General features: G+C 32.7%; 1 protein-coding gene across 3 annotated transcripts; it reads right to left on the reverse strand.

The window, feature by feature from the left end:
- Positions 1–32: 32 nt before the first annotated feature.
- Positions 33–21433, reverse strand: LOC107512122 (cysteine-rich secretory protein 3). 3 transcript variants are annotated; one of them, XM_016147317.2, is made up of 9 exons: positions 21397–21433; positions 14379–14476; positions 12564–12634; positions 9057–9173; positions 7528–7615; positions 5797–5945; positions 5278–5375; positions 3311–3399; positions 33–1406 (listed from the first exon to the last, which is right to left on the reverse strand). In XM_016147317.2, exons 3-9 carry the CDS (start codon positions 12630–12632, stop codon positions 1279–1281), a joined length of 738 nt encoding a protein of 245 aa, XP_016002803.2. In that variant the 5' UTR covers positions 12633–12634; positions 14379–14476; positions 21397–21433; the 3' UTR covers positions 33–1278. The 3 variants fall into 3 exon arrangements, with proteins under 3 accessions (XP_016002803.2, XP_016002802.2, XP_016002805.2); XM_016147316.2 differs by lacking the exon at positions 14379–14476; XM_016147319.2 differs by lacking the exon at positions 14379–14476 and having other exon boundaries at positions 21371–21433.
- Between the last annotated feature and the right edge of the window lie 2638 nt (positions 21434–24071).

A 24071-nucleotide genomic window follows, 5' to 3' on the forward strand; every position in this document is an offset into this window, starting at 1 on the left:
GTATGAAGTGTTATGGAGCCATGAAAACAGGATTTTCATATTTTTTATGCATTTTTTATTCAAGTAGTTTTAGATTTGCAGAAATTTTGCTGAGATAATACAGAGAATTTCCATACACTCTGCACCCAGTTTCAGTTTCCCCTAATGTTATCACTTTACATTACCCCAATACATTTGTTAAGACTAAGAAATCAACATTACTATTAAAACACTCCAGACTCTGTTCCAATTCTACTGATTTTTCCACTAGTGACCTTCATCTGCTCCAGGATCCAATTCAGGATACATCTTATTTAGTTCTCATCTGCTTAGTCTCCTCTGGTCTGTAACGATTTCTCAGAATTTCCTTATTGCTCATGATTTTGACAGTTTTGAGGAGTTCTGGTCAGAAATATTTTATAAAATGTCTCTTAGTTTAGGTTTGTTTGACATTTTATCCCTTAACAACGTTCGGGGCATAAGGTTTTGGAAGTAATAGCATCTTATATAAAGGTATACATGAGTCCACATGAGTTATTATAGGTAATGTTAACTGGGATAACTTGGTTAAGATGGCATTTGCCAGATTTCTCTATTGTAATTATTATTGTTCTCTTTTCATATATCACACTTTGGATATGAGTAATTAAGTTCAGCTCAGACTCAAAAGGGAGGGGTCTAAGTTTTATCTCCTAGGGGAAAGAGAATTTACATTTTAAAAAAGAAGGCATGGCCATATTCTATTGTACAATTTATGCAGATGAAGAATGAAAAGTCTTCATTGATTTTTGGAAAATTGAAGGTTGGAGTTACCTTGGGAAGAAAAAAATAATATAATTATAAAGATGGAAGCTAAATAAGTGAGAAGAGGGAGGAATTAAAGCCTGTATGTGTTAATACTTCTTTAAAGATATTTAGCTATAAAGTGAACCTAGAAAGGAGGACTGTAGTCCAAGATTCATGTGACAATTATACCATGTTCCATACTTTTTGTACATTTTGTTCTAGGAACATGATTCTCAATTTCAATTTAGGTTTCTAGTGACCTTAGTCATAAGAGACTTTCATATAACTTTCAGAATCTCCATATTTATATCAAAACTCAAAGTTGTTTCCTTTTCACCCTTTGTATGAAAGAGATTTCTGTAAAATATAAAACAGATCCAGTAGAAAAAGATGTTACTATATGGAATCAAATTTCTAGCTAGCATATCTATGATTTCCTTGCTAATAAATGTCAAGTATAAGTCGATGATGTGGCTTTCTTCTACTTAGCCATGTTCAGCATGTATTGGGCATTTAATAAATTTTGTCTGAACAATGGCAGGAAGCCTTGCAACTATTCTTGGTGAGACCAGCTTCACATCCCAGTTGGTTTTTCAACTGTTTACAGTTACTGTAAACATCTTCATATTCACAACTATTAGCTGAAATGAAAACAAAGAAATTAGGCACTTCATTGTCATTTTCCTTCATAGCAACAACACAAAGAATAAATTCAATGTGAGTGAAGAATAGAGAATACAGCAAACAAGTTGGCATTATTCATTACCCTATGATGGCCATTTCAATCTTGAGGGATACATAAGGTCCCTTAGTTAAATTCACTGATTAAGCCATCATTTTAAATTTTGAGCTTTTCCAAATATTTCTAAAATGACTGACTTATTTCCCTACCTCAGTAAAGAGGTAAAGTGAATTTAACTAAATCTCTCTGGAACTTCAGTATCCAAAAGCCGCTAGCTATGAGGTTGTTTACATTTAAACTTAAATTAATTAAAACAAAAGACCATTGAAATTTCGGGTCCTCAGTGATACTAGTTATATTGCAAGTGCTAAGTAGCCAATGTGTCTATATGGGGTACTTTACAGGACAGTACAAATATTGAACATTTCCATCATTGCAAGAAGTTATATTGGACACTGTTGCCACTAGACTCTAATGCCATTAATCTTTCTTTCAGAAGTAAGAAGTCATTATGAAAAGGTGAGGATTTTAAATGTAAAAATGGGAGGGAATTTTACTATTACTATTGGACATTTCCACTTGGATGTCCCTCAGCGGTTATAAACTCAAAAAATCTCAAACTAAATTCATTATACTACCTTCGAGCTTGACATTTCTTTGAAATCCCTCCCCAACTTTCAACTTGATTCACTAAATCTCAAAGAAATGGCACTGTCAACTACTAAATAATTAAAACCAGGCACTGGGAATCAATCTGAACTCTATCTCCTCTACTTTTTATCAGTGCTTATTAAGCACAAGTAATAAACACTGGCTATTCTACTTTCTTCCTATCTCTTATAAATTCTTTCTCTTCGTTCACTTTGTTCTAATGCAAAAAAGACATCAATTTGTTATTGAATCCATGTTTTTTCAAGTTTCCAAGTTAGCTTTGATCCAATTGTTTTTTCATACTACTGCCGAGAGCTCTTTATAAAACACAAGTCTGATCTCATCACTCTTCTGTTTAAAATCTTCCAATTGGCTACTCATTACTAATAGGATAAATTCCAAACTTCTTAATAAATAATATTCAGCAGAAGTATAAGTATTTTCTTTTTAGTTAATTTATAGCTCTTATATAATCTCAATATTCTATATTATGGCTATACATTTCATTCAAAAAAATGATATAATTCAGTCAAGTGAATGCATTTGAAAGGTAAAAATTTGTTAATGGCTCATTTTTATTGTTCATAATTTTAGTAATACATCCCAACTAAACAAAAATACCAAATTTTTGTACCTCGATTCATAACAATGCTGGAAATGAGATATTATATGACATTAATTTTATTCTCTTCTGCTAAAATAGTTTTGAGACTTCTGTGAGCTAATGATACCATATGCAAATTTGATAAACATTTAAAGAGAACAAAAAATTACTAGCAAACAAAAGTGCATGTGGTTATTAAATTAAACTTGATTATTCTAACTATACTATGAGGAAAATTAGGAATTTAGTATGATATAAGATATTTGCTATGCCTGTCCAGAACTGAGCCATGTTCTATGGTCTCACACCTTTATATTTTCTTTTCAAGATGCCACTTTTGTTATAATCTCATTAACTTGGGTGAAAAGAAAATTCATATTTAATTAAAATAAATTAGGTTACAGGTGGTAACAGGCTTTCATTGCAAATAATACATGAATACTGAATAGTGTAAATTTTTCCTTAAATGCACTCTTTTGAAAAATTTTATTATTGTTTTTTATATGAAAGCATTGCTTAAGTTGGTTACATTCAGAAGGCCGTCTAATTTTTAAAGAGAAATGTCAGGTCATTTTGTTATACTAACAAGTTAATGACTTCAAACTTACTGCATAGTCCATTGTCACAGTGATGAGGGCAGCTGGCACAAGGCTTTCCTTGTTGGTAGGGCGTATTTTGTTTGTTAATAAAATTTCCACTGAAATTTGAAATACAACATGTCAAATGTTTTCATTTTTTAGTTTAGTTTATGCTCCAAGAGTAGCATTGATCACCTTATATACCTGAATATTTATTCACTGATTTTAATGAATATTGACTGAAAACTAATATTGCTAGTGTGTACTCAAATACCAATGCAAAGTAATCTAACAATTAACACATACACTCACTTCCTTGACAATAATCTCACACCCTGAGAAACTGAAATGAGATTCACAGAATCTAAAGTTTTCAGGGTATATTTCTATGTGATAACGCTCCTCATCTCTCAGTAGACTCAGTGAAATTCCTAAATCAGTGCACCCCAAGGTACTGGCTAAGGGTAAAACATATCTCCTAGAGAGACAGAAGAAGCTCCTGTGAGGATAGAGAGTTATAGTATGGAAAATATTTAATGTTAAATGTAATTTTATATTTTAAAAGGAAGTTATAATTATTAATAATTTGTATAATATAAGCTGGAGAAAGTAAATCTTCAGGATAATTTTAAGCTTCAAGATGCAGGGTGGTGGTATTTTCAAGTAGTTTGGGACGTAGATGTATTAGAAAAGATTTTGACTATCTAGAGATTTTATGTGTGAGATTTTTATGTTTACTAACAATGAGAATGTTATTTAGAATTAAAAGATGTAATTGACATTAATCTCTAACGTATGTTGGTCTTAACAGTGACTAGCCCGTACCTCATTGATGACTATCATCTTATTGGCCACTATTTGAAAATAAAAGGGACTCAAATCTTCACTTGGACCTAGTGAGCCCAAGACCCAAAGCAAAGATTCTGAATCTCAGTCTCCCTGTACAGAACACAGCTATATGTGTGTGAACCCTTGGAAAATTTGTGAAATAGATATAAAAGTGTTTTGTAAATTCTCTTACTCTTGTGCACTCCTTTTTCACTCCAACTCTTACTACAGATGACTGGATCCACAGCCAGGCAGTGAGTTTGGATTCATTCTCCTAAGACCCTTCAATTCTTTCTATTAAATCCTAATAGGTGTTTGCAGGAAGGTCACACTTCTTAAATTGGAACCTAACCTCACCTGGGTCCTCTATGGTCTCAAAATAAATCATGTTAGAAGCGTGGTTTGGGGCAAAACTCTCCTTTTTGTGACAAGGAATTTCAAACATTAATAACAACCTATTTAATGAGAATATATCTTCAATATGTTCATAGGAATTTTTTGTGGATAATTCAAACACATTGCTTGAATGCAGGGTGTATTTTCTGCCATAAATCAAGATCTTAATGAATGGTTCCTTTAGAAATTTTTGTGTGAAATTCTGAGAAGCAAAGACATAAAATGTTACCTTTTCTCGACCACTTGAAATATATCAAGGATTTTTTGAAAAGTATTTGAGGCCCAAGATTTAATCAATTCTTAATGATGTACTATAGGTATTTTTGTATAAGTAGGAGTAGGAACATTTGAATACAAAGGGCTAAGGTCACTAAAATGTCATTTCCATTTGCTACCTCACTTTCACTCCTGGCTTCATAATCAAGCTTTCACTTTATAAAATGTGAACTTCACAAAAACTGACAATACCAAATCTAGAGAACTACATACTCTAGATATGTGTGGAGTGACCCTAAGCCTTGGGAAAGACAATTGAGGGGGAAGACAAATCATTTTTGTCATGCGGGAATATAGTTTTAGAATATTATACTTGAAATTGAGAAGCTGGTCTTTTTTCTGAGAAGGGTTATGTATCAAATTTAGAAAACCTTTCTAAAGATTTATCTCTCCACTGAAACATGCTTTTTTAGTCTGTTTTGTCTATTACATGATAATTTTAAAAGATTGAATTGCTGATGGCATTATTGACAGCAAATTTGAAAGTATATACTTACGCAGGACAATATTGGCAAACATAGAAGTATTTTAGAACTTGTTGATTGGGACAATAGGCAATTCCACATCCAATGGTGAAAGAAGTGGCCCAAGCAACCTATATGCAGATAGGTGAAGATACAAAAGTACATTAAAGAAGAAGGAAAGATTTAAAAAAAAATAGTAGGAAATAAAAAAACTGGATAGAATGTTATTGATGTATTATGTTTTCATATATCTTATGGATATATTTAGTTTATTGAATTAAAGTAAAGATCTTTAAAAATATTACATTTTCATGTGCATTCATTACATTATCCATTTAGACTATTAGAAAAATACAGAATAGATTTCCCTACCAAGAACCTGTAGGCCTTTTACAAATGACAGCTAAAGGCTGAAATACCCACAAAAGGTGAAGATTGTCTTTTACCTACTTGAGATCTTCCCAAGATTCAACATTGGAATCAGTCAAAATTTGGAGAAATTTTCTTTTTAGGGCGTTTATGACAAAAAAGGTTTTTATTTGTTTCTCTTACCTGGGTATAATGTCCAATCACTGCATCGGGACGCTTTGGCCCGACACCATAGATAAAATCACGTTCTTCATCGTACCAACTTTGGCTTGCATCTGACCACGAAGTAGGTTGACTTGACATAAAGAGATTCTCACCACAGCTCCTTGTCCCTAAGAAGAAACAGATTATTCATGAGGAAAGCAATAAAACATACAATGGTTACTATATATATCAGAGTCCCTGTTCTTCAAACACAGTGCCATCATTGCTAGTTGTTGATTAACCCATAGGAGTTCCTTATCAGCTATAAGTGAATAGAAGCCAGATGTGCCAAACGCTTTAAGGCTGATGTCAACATGCAAAATTTTGAGTTGATGAAGTCCTCTTTAATATCTACTCAGTCTAGAATCATTCATTTACATATTAAATTATTCACTAGTATATAGCTCATGTGCTCTCTGCTGTGTAGTATAAACTTTCTGAAAGCAGAAAGCAACTCTTATAATATTCCCTCTTACTCTAATTCCCTCTTACCAGAGAATTTTCATATACAGCAACTTGAATAAATGTTTAGAATTATTATTTTGTGTAATCTTTGTACAAAATCGAATGCTCCATCTTTAAGGGCCTTGAGCATGAAGGAAATGACACCAAGAAGGACAATATTTTTTAAGTTTATGGGTCTTCCTTTAATCAGCAAATCAAAATGTCACAACCTAACTTCTCTGTGAAGACACAGGGAAAAAAAGTGCTTTGCAGCCCCAGAGCATTTCAATATATTTTTCAAGCTTTAAAATTAATTTTTATGTTTGGATGATTTGAAATGTAATGTCTACATGTTATGTAAAGGGAGTGTACACTACTCTTGGATAGCTTTTTAAAGAGGAAAACAAATAAACAGATTCTAACTAGACTGGGATCTTCAAAACCATTTGTTTCAATCTTCTACTGAATATAGTCATCTCTCTCCATAATTTCATTAAATTATAGTATCAAAAATACAAATAACAATGGCAGTCCTACTTTCGAAACAGGAGATTTATTTACTAGTTGCAAATTGGGCTTGCCTATATCTGTCATTTTTCAATAATTTAAGTAAATATTTTTTCTTAGTTTATACATATAATATTTTATCTAATTGTGTTTGTATTACTTGATGTAGAAGTCATGAATATGGATTATTCTTGGTGCGTGTATTGTGGGCATACAGAACATACAAAAGACAACTTACTGTCATCAAATATTAAAAACATGCTAAATATTTTTGAACAAAATTCAGAAACTTTGAAAAATTCAACATATTTTATATATTGGCTATAAATAGTTTTTAAAACACAAACAGTTCCATGAATATGAACTATGATATATAATATAATAATATGAAAAGGGCACTGGGTTAGAAGTCAGAAATTCTAATTTTAAATTTTTATATATGACACTAATTACCATTTTCCCTTTGACAGTCCATTCTCTACTCTAAAACAGAAAAAAAGATGATACGTGACGCTTTATGCATGAGATGGTTAAGATCTACAAATGTGATATTGTGTGTGACAATTTTGTAAAATATAAAACACTCAATAAGCACAGGTAGTGCTTTCCAGATTTTTTTCCTCACATGGAGACACTTCAACTTGAAAAAGGCAGCATTACAAGCAACATTTATTCACAAAGGTTTCTTAATGCAACATCAAAAAACTAGCCCTTATTATTCTACTTGTTTACCTACTCAATAAATATGAATTTACATACCAATTGCTCGATCCTTTCCCTCACTGTGTTTTAAAAGGCACTTGTTTGCCCACTTTTGGGCATTTTCTGCTGCCTTGCTGTCCCATTTCTAAAACAAGGAGAGAAAAAAATATATGCATTTAGTGACTCAAACCACAAAGGAGCCTAAATAAGGTTTATAATGATATTGGTAGGTTCATTCACATCATTATAAAATTTCTGTATATGCATATAATATACATGCATTATATATATTATATATATGCATATAATATATAATGCATTATAATTCAAGACACATTTTTTGATGAACTTATTTCTACTCCACAAAGAAATATAGATAGTATGGTTACCCTAAGTAATTAAAAAATATAAGATAGTTAATAGTCTATTTATGATAGCATGCAGTGGTCCTACTATAATTATTGATAAACATGTAGATGAATTGAGATTATTTCTCCTGTAATACTGAGCTGGCATACTTCATTCCTAGTTCCTTTTATTTATTTTTTTTCCCTACTGAATACATTTGGGAGACGTGGCCTTCAGTACTGGGTCCAGAAAAAGTGGGTTAATTTACCCTAAATGTCCTTGATCCCAAAAGGAAAGAGCCTTCTTGATCCTAGATTAGAAAAGTGAGTGGAAAAACAATGGCCATTATTGGATGTCAAATATTTGGTTTTAATTCTGCCTCCACAACTTAAATAGCCCTGTAAACTTGATAAATATATAACCATTATAAAGTGAAATTAAGAATCCCTGCTCAACCCCATGAAGCCAATGAAGCTTAAGTTTTGGGCCCCTCACTTGCATAGCCCCTTCCAAAGTTGTGCTAGGGGACCTCAGAATACGTCTGGCCATTTTTTTATTTTATTTTGTTAAAATTGAAGTAGTAAGATAGTTTCATATTCTCTTTCTTAAAGAGGGTTTCTTTAAGCTTTAAGTCATCAAAAGTTAAATTTCCCCTACTAACAACATGTTTCTTAGAAAAGATCTAGGGTATCAGGTGGACTTAGATGGAGTGGACATTAATAATGAAGATTGTATTGATGATGATATTGTAGGTCTGACTCTATGGAGAGGGACTGGACAGGAAAGCTGCATACAGCCAGAGAATTTATTCAAAAGTTGTTCTGGATCAAAATTAACAGAAAATGCCAGTAGAAAGTGTTTAAAAGTCAATTTATCAGAGTCAGAGGACACACACTAACCTCAGGGCCAGGGTTTTAACCTAGGGCTTATGAAGGAGTTTCAGGGGCTCCATGGGCACCCTGAGATTGTATGCAGTCTCTATACATACATTTGGGGGGGGGGAAGATCCTGACAGATTATACTATTCTAGTGAATAGAACATATTATAGTAGGGGGATTTATAAGCAAAATAGTATATGCAATAAAAAAAAGTATTTCTGCCTTCTTGGTAATAAAGCTCAAGTTAAATAACAAAAATAGAACTTCCTAAGTCACAAAGTTCTTAAGAGATCTTATTTACTAAGTGCTTGATCTTATCATAGCTGACTCAAGCCACTTTTCTTGTTACTGCTTCTTACCATCTTCAGCATGTTACTGGCAGGTGGAGACACTGCCCTCCTTAGGTCATTGTGTTTATTTACAATCTCTCTTTGGACTTCTCCTCGAGTGGTTGACAAAGCATCAAAATTTGGAGCCTAAAGGAAAGCCAAATTAGAATTATTTTTTGAAAGTTTTGAAAAATGCATATGAGAGAATAAGTTAATTCAAGAGAGCAAAGATTATTTTAAAAGTGTTCAGTTCAAGCCAGTGTTAGTTGTTAAATATTGCAAATAAATCTGAGCCAAAGCTATGACTTTTAAATAGGAAAGAAACAGAGTTAAATCTTGAAAGCGTGACATGACAATTAGCAACACCCCTGAAGCTGCAAATACCAATTTCTACTCTTAATGTGATTTTTCTAGATATATGTGTGATAAAATAATGGCAAGTTACAAGATAGAAACCATTAAGACATTCTCATTCATAATCAGGCTGCAGTAAGGAAGTGGTAAGAGTAGGGGCAGGTGATTCATTCTGACTTTAAGAGAAACTTTGACCTAACATGGTGTCTGTAGTTAGAGAAAAAATGTTTAGGACCAGTCCAAGTGCATTCAATGTTAGCAAGAGATTCTACCTATTATGCAGCAGATTTTATGGAGTTGCTCAAGAAACAGTTTTACAACATTAAACAAATCCCAGAGTCAATTTAGAAGGAGCAAATCCATCCAGTTAATGGGTTATTGTTGACTTTATTTCTTTTAGTAACAGAAATATATTTAAAGTATTAAATCAGATGCTCGTCATTATTCACAGCATCCAAGACATGGAAACAACTGAAGTGTTCTTCAATAGGTGATTGGATAAAGAAGAGGAGGACCATATATACAACGGAATACTACTCAGCTTTAAGAAAAGATGAAATACTGCTATTTGTGACAACATGAGTGGATCTTGAGATTATCATGCTAAGCAAAATAAGTCAGATGGATAAAAGTCAAGAACCATATGATTTCACTCATATATGGATCTAAAATTAAAAGTAGCAAACGAATAAGACAAACAAAAATTCATAGACACAGACAACAGTATAGTGGTTACCAGAGGAAAAGGGGGTGGGGGTATGTAAAAAAGGGTAAAGTGGGTCAAATATATGGTGATAAAAGATTTGACTTTGAGTGGTGAATACATAATGCAATACACAAATAGTGTATTATAGAATTGTACACTTAAAACCTATAAACTTTTATTAACCAATGTCACCCCCATAAACTTAATAATATTAAAAAATTAAATCAAATATATTTTTGGTTTATCTTTGTATATATATATATATGGGGGGGAGGGATTAAGCCTGGAGGTAGAGTACAGTGTGTGAATTGTTGCATAAAATTTATACAATTTGATGACCTAAATTTACACAAGAGTGTGATGTTATATGAACATGAACAAGATTTTGAAGTGTATGTGTGAAAGACAGCACCCTTTATAGATTTTCCTTGACATCTGGGGACCTGGGGACAAGTTATTCTTTCTTTTCTGCAATACTGAGTTCTCTTGAATCTCTCCAAATACTGCAGACATAAGTCTGACCACATTCTATTGCCACTATCTACTTATGAGTCTATTTCTCCCACTTGCTTACATGTTCTTAAGGACAGGGACCAAGAATGAATATTATGGCACCCACAGATCTGGCACTTACCCAGCTACTGATTCCTAAGTTAGAAAGAATGGAATGGGTTATTATATTAGCGGTGGCTGATCTCTGTATTATGACGAAGCATAAAATAACAACCCTGGATATGTCCTATTAACCCTCAAACACCTGCTTAAAATAGTTTCATTTCAAAGCAACTCAAAATTTGGTCCCTGAGACAGGAGAAGTGCTTATTTCCTGCTTCTTACCCTGTCTTGCTTTGTAGATAAAAATTCTAATGATGAAGACATGGCTTTGTTTGCTTTATAAAAGAAGTATCAATATTTTATTAGGTGACAGGTGAAAAATGTTGAATATAGAGTATTGAAAATAAAATGGGTACAATATGGCATCTATCTATCCTTAAAGAGTTTATATTGGATAAGCAATATGATATAAATAATTTTAATACCACATGACACATAAAATGATAGGTAGCATCTACTAGATATAGAGAAAGGATGGATTGACCCTTCTTGATTGGGGTTAGACCATCAAAAAAAAGATGGTCTGGATTGGGGTTTTGAGAGATAAATAATGTTTTCTAGGCATCTTGAGAAAGAAGTTACAGAAAACCACACTGGAAAGAGGGTATGTCAAGCATTTTCTCAGTAAAAATTTAGTGGTGCAAGAGGCAAATGATATCTCTCTCTTTTTTAATTATATCTCTTTTTACTAATTTGATAAATGAAAACAGGAGATGGACCAAAGAGGTGGCAGGGGATTGGAAAGGGCCATAAAAAGAAATATTTAGGAAAGAAAATGGAAAGACAACAAATTTCTGGAATGAAGCCCTTAGCAATGAAAAAATTGTCTTCAGATTAAAAATCCAATTGTGGCAACATAATGACTTTATTTACAAATGTTAAATGATATTTTCCCTTGTGTCAGAATTCTCTGGTCTGGGGAATCCTAGCTAATCTTGTATGCCCAAAGCTAAAGAAGAGTGTGAGAACCAATAGCTCCTTACATTCAGAGATTTTCTTATTTGAAGAGAGATACTTTCTACAGGTACCTACAAGCCAATTGAAAGAGAACAATTCATTCTGTTTTGGGATTATTAATATGAAGCAGCATATCATAAACAATAAGAGCATCTTATCTTATATATAATAATTATAAAAATTATGAAAAATCAAATATTTAATACTTTAGTGAGTTTTATTTTTATACATTAAAAATATAGATGTGATTATCCTCACCCAGTAGCTATGAAAATTAAATGTGGTGATATAAGTGAAGAAGTTTTGCTAAGTTGAGATTATATATTGTTAAGTTTGTGGAGGGATCACAATGAAATGGATTAAGTAAAAGGAAATAAGAAAAGATCTTGAAAAAAAGGAAAAAGAAAAGATCTTGAGATAGAAGAAGTTTTGATAACTTTTAAATTTATAGATGAATACTGTCAATAAAAAAATAAATAAAGCATAATACATATTTTAATTTTTTGGTGGCCACTTTAAAAAGATAAACAGATTAAATTAATATTGAAATATATTTTATTTAACATATTCAAAATATATGTTTTCATCATGCAATTCATATTAAAATTATTGAGATATTTTATTTCTTTTTAAGTTTTCTAAGTCTGTTGTGTATTACATTTATGCAGAACTCAATTCTGACTGTCCACATTTCCAGCGGTCAGTATCTTCAGGTAGCTAAGGGTTACCATACTGGTGGGTCAACAGACTTAGATTTAATCGTGTAAAGTACCTTGAGTAATAATGAGTTCTTTGTGATGTACTAGGCACTCTAGCACTTTTTACTTTCGAAAATTGATCTAGTAGCTTGATGTGCCTCAAGACTGATTGAATCATTCTGAAAAGATTTTCAACCTCAACCCTACCTTTCCATTTGCAGGAAAGAATGGAAGCAGCACAGGAACCAGAAACAGCAACACCGGGAATAATGCCATTGCTGGGAAAACAAAACAAAGGGGACAAAGACCAGCATTAGAATGTTTAGTGTTTGGACTTTTAAACAAAGGGGAAAAAACAAAATAAAACAATGTAATGATCTCAGATATCTCAAATTCATCAGTAACATAACAAAAGCAGATTTGATTCAGGATGCCAGCAGAGTGATAATGGATTCAACCTCAGAAGCAAGACTCTCAGGCAGACGATGAAGAACAAACAGATGTACTTGCCTGGAGCTCTCGAAGTAATACATCTATCAATGTTAAGGTTACACTACCCAATTCCACCTTAGTTCCACAGTCTTGTCTATGTAGCTCCTCTTTTCAAATTTTGGGAGTAGCTTCCTTACCCTGACCATTTAGGAGCAGTAATAGATCTGGTTACTTCTACTAGGGTACTACTGTACTATGCCTTGATGGTTTCCTTAAACCCCGTTTACTTTTGCAAATATCTACTAATTAACATCTCTTCAATTTACCAGTTAGCATACACCATTTCTTTCTGGCCAGGCCTCTGGCTTATATACTTGCCATTCATAGAATGCTAGGCAAATCTACTAAGAAGTTAGTGTTTTTTGTTTGTTGGTTTGTTTGTTTGTTTGTTTTTAACACTTTCAGCCACTCTCTTCGGTTTTGCATATGCAGCCAGTATCATCTTCATTTTCATTCAAATCTTTCTTTTTATTACAATGCTTCAAATTTCAAAAAAGGTAATACTCTGATCTAAAAACAGAAAATCACTTTTAAGGGATTACTAGTCCAGTTTATATTAACACCCTTAATAGGTTCATATGCTTTGCTTCATTAATTCAACTTTTTGGAATCCTGAAGAAATAATATATCTCGACAAACTTTAGGCATACATTTTATCACAATATTAATAGGGTAAAACATTGTAATTTATTAATGCTCAATTAACAGAGAGATAAAATGTCTAAATAAATTAGAATGCATTCTCTTATTAGAGTATATTAGACATAAAATTATGTTTATGATGGTTTTGTAACAAGGAAAATGCTTATGCATCAAAGTTAAGTTTAGAAGAAAAAAAGAGAATAATACCATATAGTATATGGAAAATTGTTAACCTTTTGTTACGACTGAAAGTTTGTACCCTCCTCAAATTTATATGTTGAAACCCTAATCCCCAGTGTGGTTTATTTGTATTTGGGCCTCTAAGGAAATAATTAAGGTTCGACAAGACCATAAAGATGGGCCTTGATCCAATAAGGTTAGTGCTTATATAAAGAGAGCTACCAGAGATTCCACCCCCTTTACCGCACACAGGGAAGAGGCTATGTGGGAACACAGTGAGAGGGTGGTTGTTTGCAAACCGTGAAGAGAAATTCACCAGAGACTGACCATACCGGTACTTTGGTCTCAGACTTCTAATCTTCAGACCTGTGAGAAAATACATTTCTGTTGTTTAGGCCACCAAACCTTTGTTGTGGTAGCCCAAGCAGGCTTATACATTCTCGTGTTTAATATTTTAGGGTTAGGATATTTTCAATGTGCTCTACTGTCCATAACATGTAGTAACTTGAAATCTTCTGGAGCTACATATCTGCATTCCAGTGCGCATGTGTGAGCTTGCGGGTTACCTCCAACTACTATCTAGCAAACGTATCTCAATGCAGCTCTGCTTTTCTCATGGTTTTATGACAAAAACTCCATGACATAGGTATTTGGGGCCAATTTTAAGATAAGGTAACAAAAATTTTATTACATAGTGGTATTAATCACCTTGATGTGTAAGGAGATCTGGAAAATATGTACATTATTCTCCTGGAGGATAGTAAAAGAAAAAGGACCTTATCCTCTTCTCCCACAAAACGAGTGCTCTGACGAAAAGCCAAGCAAAGAACAAATGAGGTTAGACAGAAATACAAGAGAATGAGTTTATCTTCCTGTGTTAAACAATCTTTTCTGTATTTTGTATGTCTATGTTACTGTAATTACAGTAATTAGAAAAAATAGAGATATTTATTCCAAGAGAATTATTAACTCTTAGAAAAGTGCTTCCGATTTTGTCAAACGTGTTACTTCAGTCACTTTTTTGCAAACAGGTATAGCTAATAGGTTAGGCATTACGATGTTCAAGTAAAAGGAAAACAGAGGCATGGAGATAGTGATCTGACCGTCTCACTGTTAGTGTATAATTGGGACAGAACTCAAAGTTTTCTTTTAACCTCAATGTCCATTTCCCGCTACACTGTACTATAATTTTTGGAGACATGGGGTTTTGGGTAGAGTGAAAGCATTTAATGAATTTTTTTGCCTTGACAAAAATAACACATTGCTATAAATCTTTTTTGTGACTGGTAAATAGCTGGCAAACTACTGAACATGTTTGAGAAAGTCAGAAAAAATCAATGCACATTATTTACAGTTAAGTCAAACCTTTTTTCTTGTCTTTCAAATATAAAATAAAAGTCCTAAGATTTGTGAATTCAAATATATTTTCTTAGGCTGCCCATCTTGAGTTGAAAACATATGCCACAATGATAATCTCTATTTATGTAAATTTCTTGAAATAATGGGGAGCTTTGTTGACTATTTAATAATGTGGTTTTGTCCATTTAACAACTAGGATAGGAAGGGAGGGAGTTGGAATGGTAATCCCAAAGTTGATAGCATGTTCCTATAAGGGTTCTATATTGAATATAACTTATACAGATGTTTCTACATGTTCTATACAATTAAAATTTCACTTATAGCAATAGGAAAAGATTGATTTTGTTTATATTATAGTTTTTAGGTGAAACAGAGGAAGAGGTAAAAGAACAGAATGAAAATTTGAAGACAGAAAAGGAAAAACATGGAAAGAAAAAATAAACATTTCTGTATAAAGCAAATACATAAATTTAATGCCAAAAGGAGTCATTTTTATTTCTCAGAGATACCTGATCCCCTATTGAACGAACATAAACTTTGGCACCTGTATCATGATAAAAGAAAGAGAGCAATGTAAGTGTTAAGAAGCGTGGGTTTTTCTTGATGTTATTGGTGCTTTTTTACCCAGCTCATCTTTAACTACATGAAAGTGAAAATTTACATCTGTCAAGTTAAAATATGGTGACATAGGATCACTTCATAGGGTTTTTGATAACATGAAACAACCACCATATACATACAAGTCCTAGCATTAACCTTACTGTTGTTATTATCATTTGGGATGCTTGTTCCTCCAGCAGAAATCTCTCAGCTCCCAGAACCTTCAGGGATTGCCTCTGCTGAAGACAGCCACCTGGCCTAAGGTCATGCTCCCTTCAAATGGCAGCCTCATTTGATGTCTGTCAGATATGGGATATAAAGGCCTGACCTCTTTACTTCAACTAGAAATATCCCTGAAACATCTTCCCAGCTCCAGAACTACTTTGAAGTAGTTGATTGGCTGAAGCCTCCAATGAAACTATATCACAGCTTAATTTCTACCTTTGCCTAATCTTTCTTCCTTCTGCTCCTTCCCAAAGGAATTGATCCCAAGTGCATTTCTTAATAAACTTCCTGTGTCTCAGATTTTCTTAGCATTGCTTGGGGAACACAAATTGTGACATCATTCATTAGATAGTCTTTATTCCATAACTCTAATCGGGATAGTCTTTTTATACTTTCATTATCATTTAATCATATGCTTTTATGCCTTTGATCATGTTAATTCTTAAACCTTGATTCTAATCACATCCTTCAAGAATATTTCAGGCTCCCTTTCTTTAAAGAAATTCACAGGCTAACTCCAAAAACACTGATCTTATTCTTGGATAGAAGTGTTTAAAGCCCACCCAGTAAACTTTTGATTATATTCAATTTTTCTGATTATGTACAGGATAGTTTCTTCATGTACATTTGACTTTTTTCCATAATTAGATTGTGAGTTTGGAAAAGACACACTACCCTCTCCACATTCTTTTAAATGCCTGATGGCTAAAGATGGTTCACCATATACTTGCTCAGTGGTGGAGCTATAGAAACTTTCAGAGTCTCCAGAGGACACTCTCTTTAGCTAGAACGCCCATCCCTCTGGCAATGGCCTCAGGAGGGCCTACTGGAGAATTTGAGAGCCACAGAGAAAAACAGATCCTTTTTTTTTTTTTTTTTTGCAAGTTAATGACAATCAGGTGGAACACCTGATTTTTCCTTTGACAGACATTTGTCAAGTTTTACATACTCCATCCAGGATAGCATGCTAAATATTGTCAAATGTGATCAAGTGAACAAAACATGATTCCTGCTCACCCTCAGAGTCTTACTTATCATTAGGGGAACCCATTATTTAGATATCCAGGTTGTGAGTTATTTGGACATTCCTATATGTAAAAAACTGGAGTGTAAAGTTTTATTTTCTTTTGACCTGATTAATTTTGATTCTTTTGAAGAAGGATGGGGAAGAATCTAGCATAGCACAGGCTCTAGAAATAAATATTACAGCTGAGGTAAATATGATTAAGATCTACTGTAAGTTGGAAGAGAAAAGCATTTAGCTCCTCCACTCCACTCTTCTTCCCCAGAGGTCACCCTAAATAGTAGGTGCTGATAAGATACAGTTTATTTTACTTTCATCGAATAGAGTTATACAGAAAGCATTAGAAAGAATTAGGTAAAATAACTTCCTCTTCCTGTCTTCCACTTGCATGTAGACAATTTCCAAATGTGTGTAGTTACACATTTCCTCTGCTTAATTACCTGGGGACAAACTTGAGATTCTTTTGAAATAATTTCCCTTAAAAATGTTATTTTGTTATGTGTGATTCACCAACTTTCTCCTTCTATATGCTTTTCCACTCTGCTATTTGTAATTCCCCTTTTTCAAAGAGATTAGTAATTTCTCTTAAGTGTGAGTATAGAAAAGCCAAATCCAGGGATTTCAAAGGTTTACCATTTCAGGTATTGAGGGTATACTACTATCTAAAGACAGCAGAGCAAATTGTGTCTTTCCAAAGCATAAATACATATATGCTACAATTAAAATGTAATATAGTGCTCCTTCTTCATGTTGATGTTAGGACCACCACTGCATTTGAAGTACTCATTTGAAAAATAAAATAAATTACTTTCTCTAAGACATAATATCACTGCTTGTTAATGGATAAAAAACATATAGTTAAAAAATTATACAGGCATACCTTGCCTTAAAAGTTCATTTCGTGAGATAAGAATTTTCAAATTATAAACTAGGGAGAATTTTGCTTACTTGCTAATAAAAGAATTGATAAAAGAGTCCAATTAAAAAGTAAGCTTTTAGTCTTCTATTCCAGTCAGGATTTCCAAAGAGGCAGGCTTCTGATTATCACCCTAACATGAAATCTGAAGAAATGAAAAAAGTGAAATGGAAATATGGCTTCCAGGAAAGCATTTAAAAGATAGTGAGACAATCTGTTGAGAATTAAGTCTCTCATGACCTCTAGTATGTGTGTATGGATGTGTGTCTGTGTGGCAAGTATTAAGTGGAGGAAGGTGTTGCATCCCAAGGCAGTGCCTGGTCTGACCATGCAGTGACAGTAACGACTTTTAGTTCCTGCTTTTGCTTCAAGACAATCATCGTGTCCCCTTCATTGTAAAATTTTGTAGCTATAGAAGGAGCCACTTGTTCTGGTGCTTACGTGTTCAAGACAGCATCAAGGAAACATAAAAACCTTCATTAGGTGTGAAGAACTAACAAAAGTAAAGATATGTGGACTATTCTGCATTACTGTTACAGTTATATCTCTATTTATTCCTACCCCCAAGGGTTATATAAGTATAAATTACATGACTACTTCCTCCCAAAGGTGTTTCTTTCTAAGATGTAACCTTAAGTGTGGCAGAAAATGGAAATGATTCTGGGATTGATTCCTAAAACAGATGAGGATAATAGTACATAACATAAGGACCTATTTTATAAATGAAATTTGAAAATCTTAACAACACATCAACTTACCAATTTCAAAATATCATGATTAAGTAAGTAAAGTTTATATCAGGACTGCAAGGATACTTCAAAATTAGAAAATTTATTTGTCAGACTCATCACATGAATTGACTAAAAAAAAGTGGCAAAAAATATTTCACTAAATTTAATCTCTGGTTACAGCTAAAAAAAGAACAGAGGAGAATAAGGTAGATCATTAATTTGATAATGGCAATATACTAAATAACTATAGCAAATATTATAGTTACTGGAGAAACTAGGTGCATTCTATTTGATATTGAAAAGAAAAAAATGACAAATGTCATTATTATTGAAGAGGTCCTGATGAAGCCATCAGACAAGAAAATAATATATTCATGAGTCCTGGAAGAAGTAAAATCATTATTATTTTTAAATGATATGGTCATCTATCTAGTGAATATATTATAATCAACAAGTTTGCTAGATGTAATATCAACCTACAAAAAATACTATTGACATATATCAGCAACATTCAACTAGAAAAGAAGATTTTTTAAAAGATGCCACTCATATTAGTAACAAAAACTATAAAGTTTATGAAATAACCAAGAATAAAAAGATCTTTTTCAGAGAAAACTTTAGAACTCTAGTAAAAAACATAAAAGGAGATCTGTGTAAATTGAGAGATTTTTATGCTCTTAAATGGTATGTGTTAATATAATAAAGCTATCAATTCAAATTAAACTAATATAAAAATTCTTTAAAATTTAATAAATATCTGATGGGCATGTGGATAATTAAGTAAAGCTTTTATGAGAAGAATTAATTTGGTATCTTTTCATTTTAGTTATTTATACTTCAAATTTATGTTTATAAAAATTCAATAATTGTAAGAACAGACAAATGAACCAAGGGAGGTGAATAGGAAATTTAAGAGACAGACCAGATAAGGTAGTATAAAAAAGCATTAGAGGAAGAACAGATTATCTATCATATTGTGTTAGGAAAATTAGCTCATGATACGGAGAAAAATAAAACCAGGTCCTTTTTAAGCATCACCTATAAATGTGAGTGTAGAAGGATTAAATTTATCAATAGAGAAAATAATTTACATGCACGTTTTCAGGGCCATACCCTTTTCATCTAAGTGAACCACACATAACAATGCCATTATATATATGGTGATACAGTGTTTTGTGTGAAGCAACTGTATCACTCTTGGCTTATTTAAAACTCCTAACAATCTAGGGAGTAGATGATATTCAATATCCTAGTTTACAGCTGGACAGTCTCAGGATCATAGATTTAGTAATGAGTTGTAATAAACATGCCAGCAGGAGAACTGGGGTATAAGCCCACACTGCTTGGTCTCAAAGTCTTCACTCCTGAAAGGAGGGAGAGGAAATGTTTTAAACAATTATACAAACCTGAAAAGATGCCATTACATGTATTAAGACACTTGCATGAAATGTGTGCATTATAGGTATATCACATTTATATATTAATCACAGCACAGAAAAGTATCTAATCTAATATTTTCAAACTCTAATTATAATATTTAATGTTCATTCTGATCACATTCTTTCATCTCACCACTTGTCTCTGAGACGGAAAGCAGCCTAGACACTCTACAAAGTTAGGAAATTTTCTAGACTTCATCGTATAGGACATCTGTAATGATAAAAATTGCTTTTACAATTCTTCAAAAACAATTATTTTCTTTCCAAGGATGAACTACCTTCTCTTTACTTGATTTCTTAGCAGTATTTGATTAAAACACTACTTGAGATTTCTGACACGTTTCCTCTCAGTTTATCTCTTCTTACAAATCTGTGCTCAATTCCGAGGCCCCAGCTGACCTTACAACAACACATCATTATAGAGTAGCTGCCGGGCTTGAAACTTGTCATCAGTATAATTTCCTTTGATTCTCCTCCGGAGAGTTAGTCATACAGGCAGATAGATGTTGGCTTAGCTTTCACTAGGAGAGGAGGCAACACCAGATTTCTCTGACAATAGTATAAAGCTTCTCTAAGCTCCCTGGCCGACATTCAACTGCTGAGGAGAAAAGCATTAATAAAATATTCTGAAAGTAAAATCTTTCCTCTACAAGGTAAATAAATAACTACTTACACGTCATTGTTAGGTAGCTCTATGGTCTTTTAGTATTTATTTATACAGAATCATTCTTTATTTGCCAAGGGCAAATATACAATTCTGTGTAGAAATTGCTTCCATATAAAAATATACACAACATATATTATATCTAAGTTATTTATGTAAATGTAGCTGCCTGGGTAGATTGACTTTTTATTGAAAATCTTCTAAAAGTCTCTCTCTTTCTCTCTCTTTGATTTGACTGCATTTCATGGGGAAAATTTTATATTATATTGGTACTCTTTAATAGAATATTTTTTATCTTGAGGTCAGTGCTATAATTTTGTTTTGATTAATTTAAAACTATTAGCAATAGCTTCTCATTCTTATTTTGATAATATCTAAGTTAACACATCTCCAATATGTGAATATTAATATATGAAAATACACACACATATAAGCATAGTTTTTCATTTTTCTATTAAAGGAAGTTTTGATATAATGATCAAAAGTGATAGACATGGAAATGAATTATATTGCTTGTTTAAGAATAAAAGGTAAGAAATTGATTTAAATATTAAACTTGATAAAAGTGCTTTGGGAATAATAGAGCATACATTATTTTCTTAGCTTAAGGAGAATATAATAACTTAAGATAACTACTTGCAATAAAAGTTATCAATAGACTTTTGAAAATCATAGATTCATTTACTGTGTATCATTTTACCACTGACAAGGAATAAGTATATTGGTATAATAAAATGTTCACCTTAAAATAAAGGAGTTATCACTTACTGTTGGTTCTCAGAGCAAGGTAAAGTATCTGCTTTACCTGTAGGAAGAAGGAAAGTGAAGAGAGAAGGTTAGAGAGGTATATATACATTACACCTGTTTCCTGTCTTTGGCAAATACTGTTGTGCAAGTAAATCTAAGTCAACAAGGTCTGACACAGGATTTGTCTTACCAACAGTTTCAAATTTCATAGCTGGTTGTCTAACTGCAAGTTTGGCTGTACTTTGTGATTCTCTTCATGGCTTTTAAAAATACATTTCTAATTCAAATTTAGCTATTGTACATTTACTCTTTGGAGCTCATATACTGTTACTATGTATCCACACTTTAATCGACCAATACTTTGACAATTCTTAGCCAAATCAATCTTTTTTTTTTTAATTAAGTTTATTGGGTGACATTGGTTAATTAAATTAAGTAAATTTCAAGTGTACAATTTGATAATACATCATATGTATATTGTGTTGTGTGTTCACCACCCAAAGTCAAATTACCTTCCATCACCATATATTTGACTCCCTTTACCCTTATCTACTTCCCCTTCCCCCACTTCCCTCTGATAACCACTAAACTGTTATCCCTGTCCATGAGTCTCTGTCAGTCTTTTTCGTTTGTTGCTTTCAGTTTTATATTGCACATATGAGTGAAATCATATGGTTATCAATGTTTTTCAGTCTGATTTATTTCGCTTAGCATGATAATCTTATAATCCATTCATATGTTACAAATGGCAGTATTTCATCTTTTCTTATGGCTGAGTAATATTCCATTGTATATATGTACAACTTTATCCAATCATCTATTGAAGGACATTTTGATTGTTTCTATGTCTTAGACACCATGAATAATGCTGCTATGAACATCAGGGTGCTTATATTTTTATGGGTAAATATTTTTAAATTTGGGAGTAGATACCCAGAAGGATTTTTGGGTCATAAGGTAATTCTATCCTTAATTTTTGTGGAAACTCTATATTGTTTTCCATAGAGACTACCAATTTGCAGTCCCACCAGCAGTGTATGAGGGTTCCTTTTTCTCCACATCCTCTCCAACATTTGTTATTACTTACCTTGTTGAGTATAGCTATTTTAACACGTGTGAGATAGTATCTCATTGTGGTTTTGATTTGCATTTCCCTAATAGCTAGTGAAGTTGAGCATCTTTTCATATGTTTGTTGGCCATTTGTATGTCTTCTTGGGAGAAGTGTCTGTTCAGGTCCTCTGCCCATTTTTTTAATTAGATTTTTGTTGTTGTTGTTGAGTTGTATGAGTTTGTTGTATATTTTGGATATTAGCCCTTTATCAGAGGCGCTGTTTGCAAATATCTTCTCACATTTAGTTGGTAGCCTCTTTGTCCTGTTAATAGTTTCTACTGCTATGTAGAAGATTTTTAGTATGATATGGTCCCATTCATTTATTTTTGCTTTTATGGTCTTTGCCTTTGAGGTCAAATTCATAAAATCCTCTCTAAATTCAAGGTCCATGAGTTTAGTATCTATGTTTTTTCTATGTGATTTATTGTTCCAGGTTTTATATTTAGGTCTTTGATTCATTTTGAGTTAATTTTGTTATATGGTGACGGATAGCAGTCTAGTTTCATTCTTTTGTATGTGGCTTTTCAGTTTTCCAAGCACCATTTATTGAAGAGGCTTATCTTTTTCCATTATAAGTTTTTGGCTCCTTTGTCGAAAATTATTTGTCCATAGAGATGGGAGTTTATTTCTGAACTCTCCGTCTGTTTCATTGGTCTACGTGTCTGTTTTTCTGCCAATATCATGCTGTTTTGATTATCATCACTCTGTAATATAATTAGAAGTCAGGCAGAGTGATAACTTGGCTTTGTTCTTTTTCCTCAGGATTGCTTTGGCTGTGTAGGGTCTTTTTCACTTCCGTGAAAATCTGATGATTTGTTTGGTTACATTTCTTTAAAAAATGCCACTTGGATTTTGTTGGGGATTGCATTAAATCTGTATATTGCATTGGATAATAAGATTATTTTAACTATGTGGATTTTTCCAACCCATGAACGCAAAATATCTTTTCATTTCTTTGTGTCTCCTTCAATTTCTTTTAATAATGTCTTACAGTTTTCAGTGTATAGGTCCTTCACATGCTTCATGAAGTTTATTCCTAGGTAGTTTATTCTTTTTTGTTGCAATTTCAAAGTAAATTTATTTTTCATTTTTTTCTGAAAATTCATTGTTAGTGTATAGGAATGCTATGGATTTTTGTATGTTGGTTTTGTACTCTAAAACTGTACTGTGTTTATCTCATTGTGGTTTTTAATGGAGTTTTTAGGGTCTTCTATACAGAGTCATGTTATCTGAAAAAAGTGACAATTTGACTTCTTTCCCAATTTGGATGCCTTTTATTTCTTTCTCTTGCCCAATTGTTCTAGCTAGGACTTCCAACACTATATTGAATAAGAGTGGTGATAGCAAACAGCTTTGTCTTATTTCTGACCTTGGAGGGAAGGTTTTTAGTTTCTCACCATTAAGTGTGATATTAGCTGAGGGTTTGTTCTATATGGCCTTTATCACGTTTAGATATTTTTCTTTTATACCCATTTTATTAAGTGTTTTAATCATAGATGAATGCTGTAACCAAATTATTCTCATTACAACATTCGTGTTTTCAAGATTATTTCTGTATGAATGAAGCTAAGCTTATCATTTTCA

The sequence above is a fragment of the Rousettus aegyptiacus genome, unplaced genomic scaffold, assembly GCF_014176215.1.
Source record: "Rousettus aegyptiacus isolate mRouAeg1 unplaced genomic scaffold, mRouAeg1.p scaffold_m13_p_1, whole genome shotgun sequence".
NCBI classification, from domain to species: Eukaryota; Metazoa; Chordata; class Mammalia; order Chiroptera; family Pteropodidae; genus Rousettus; species Rousettus aegyptiacus.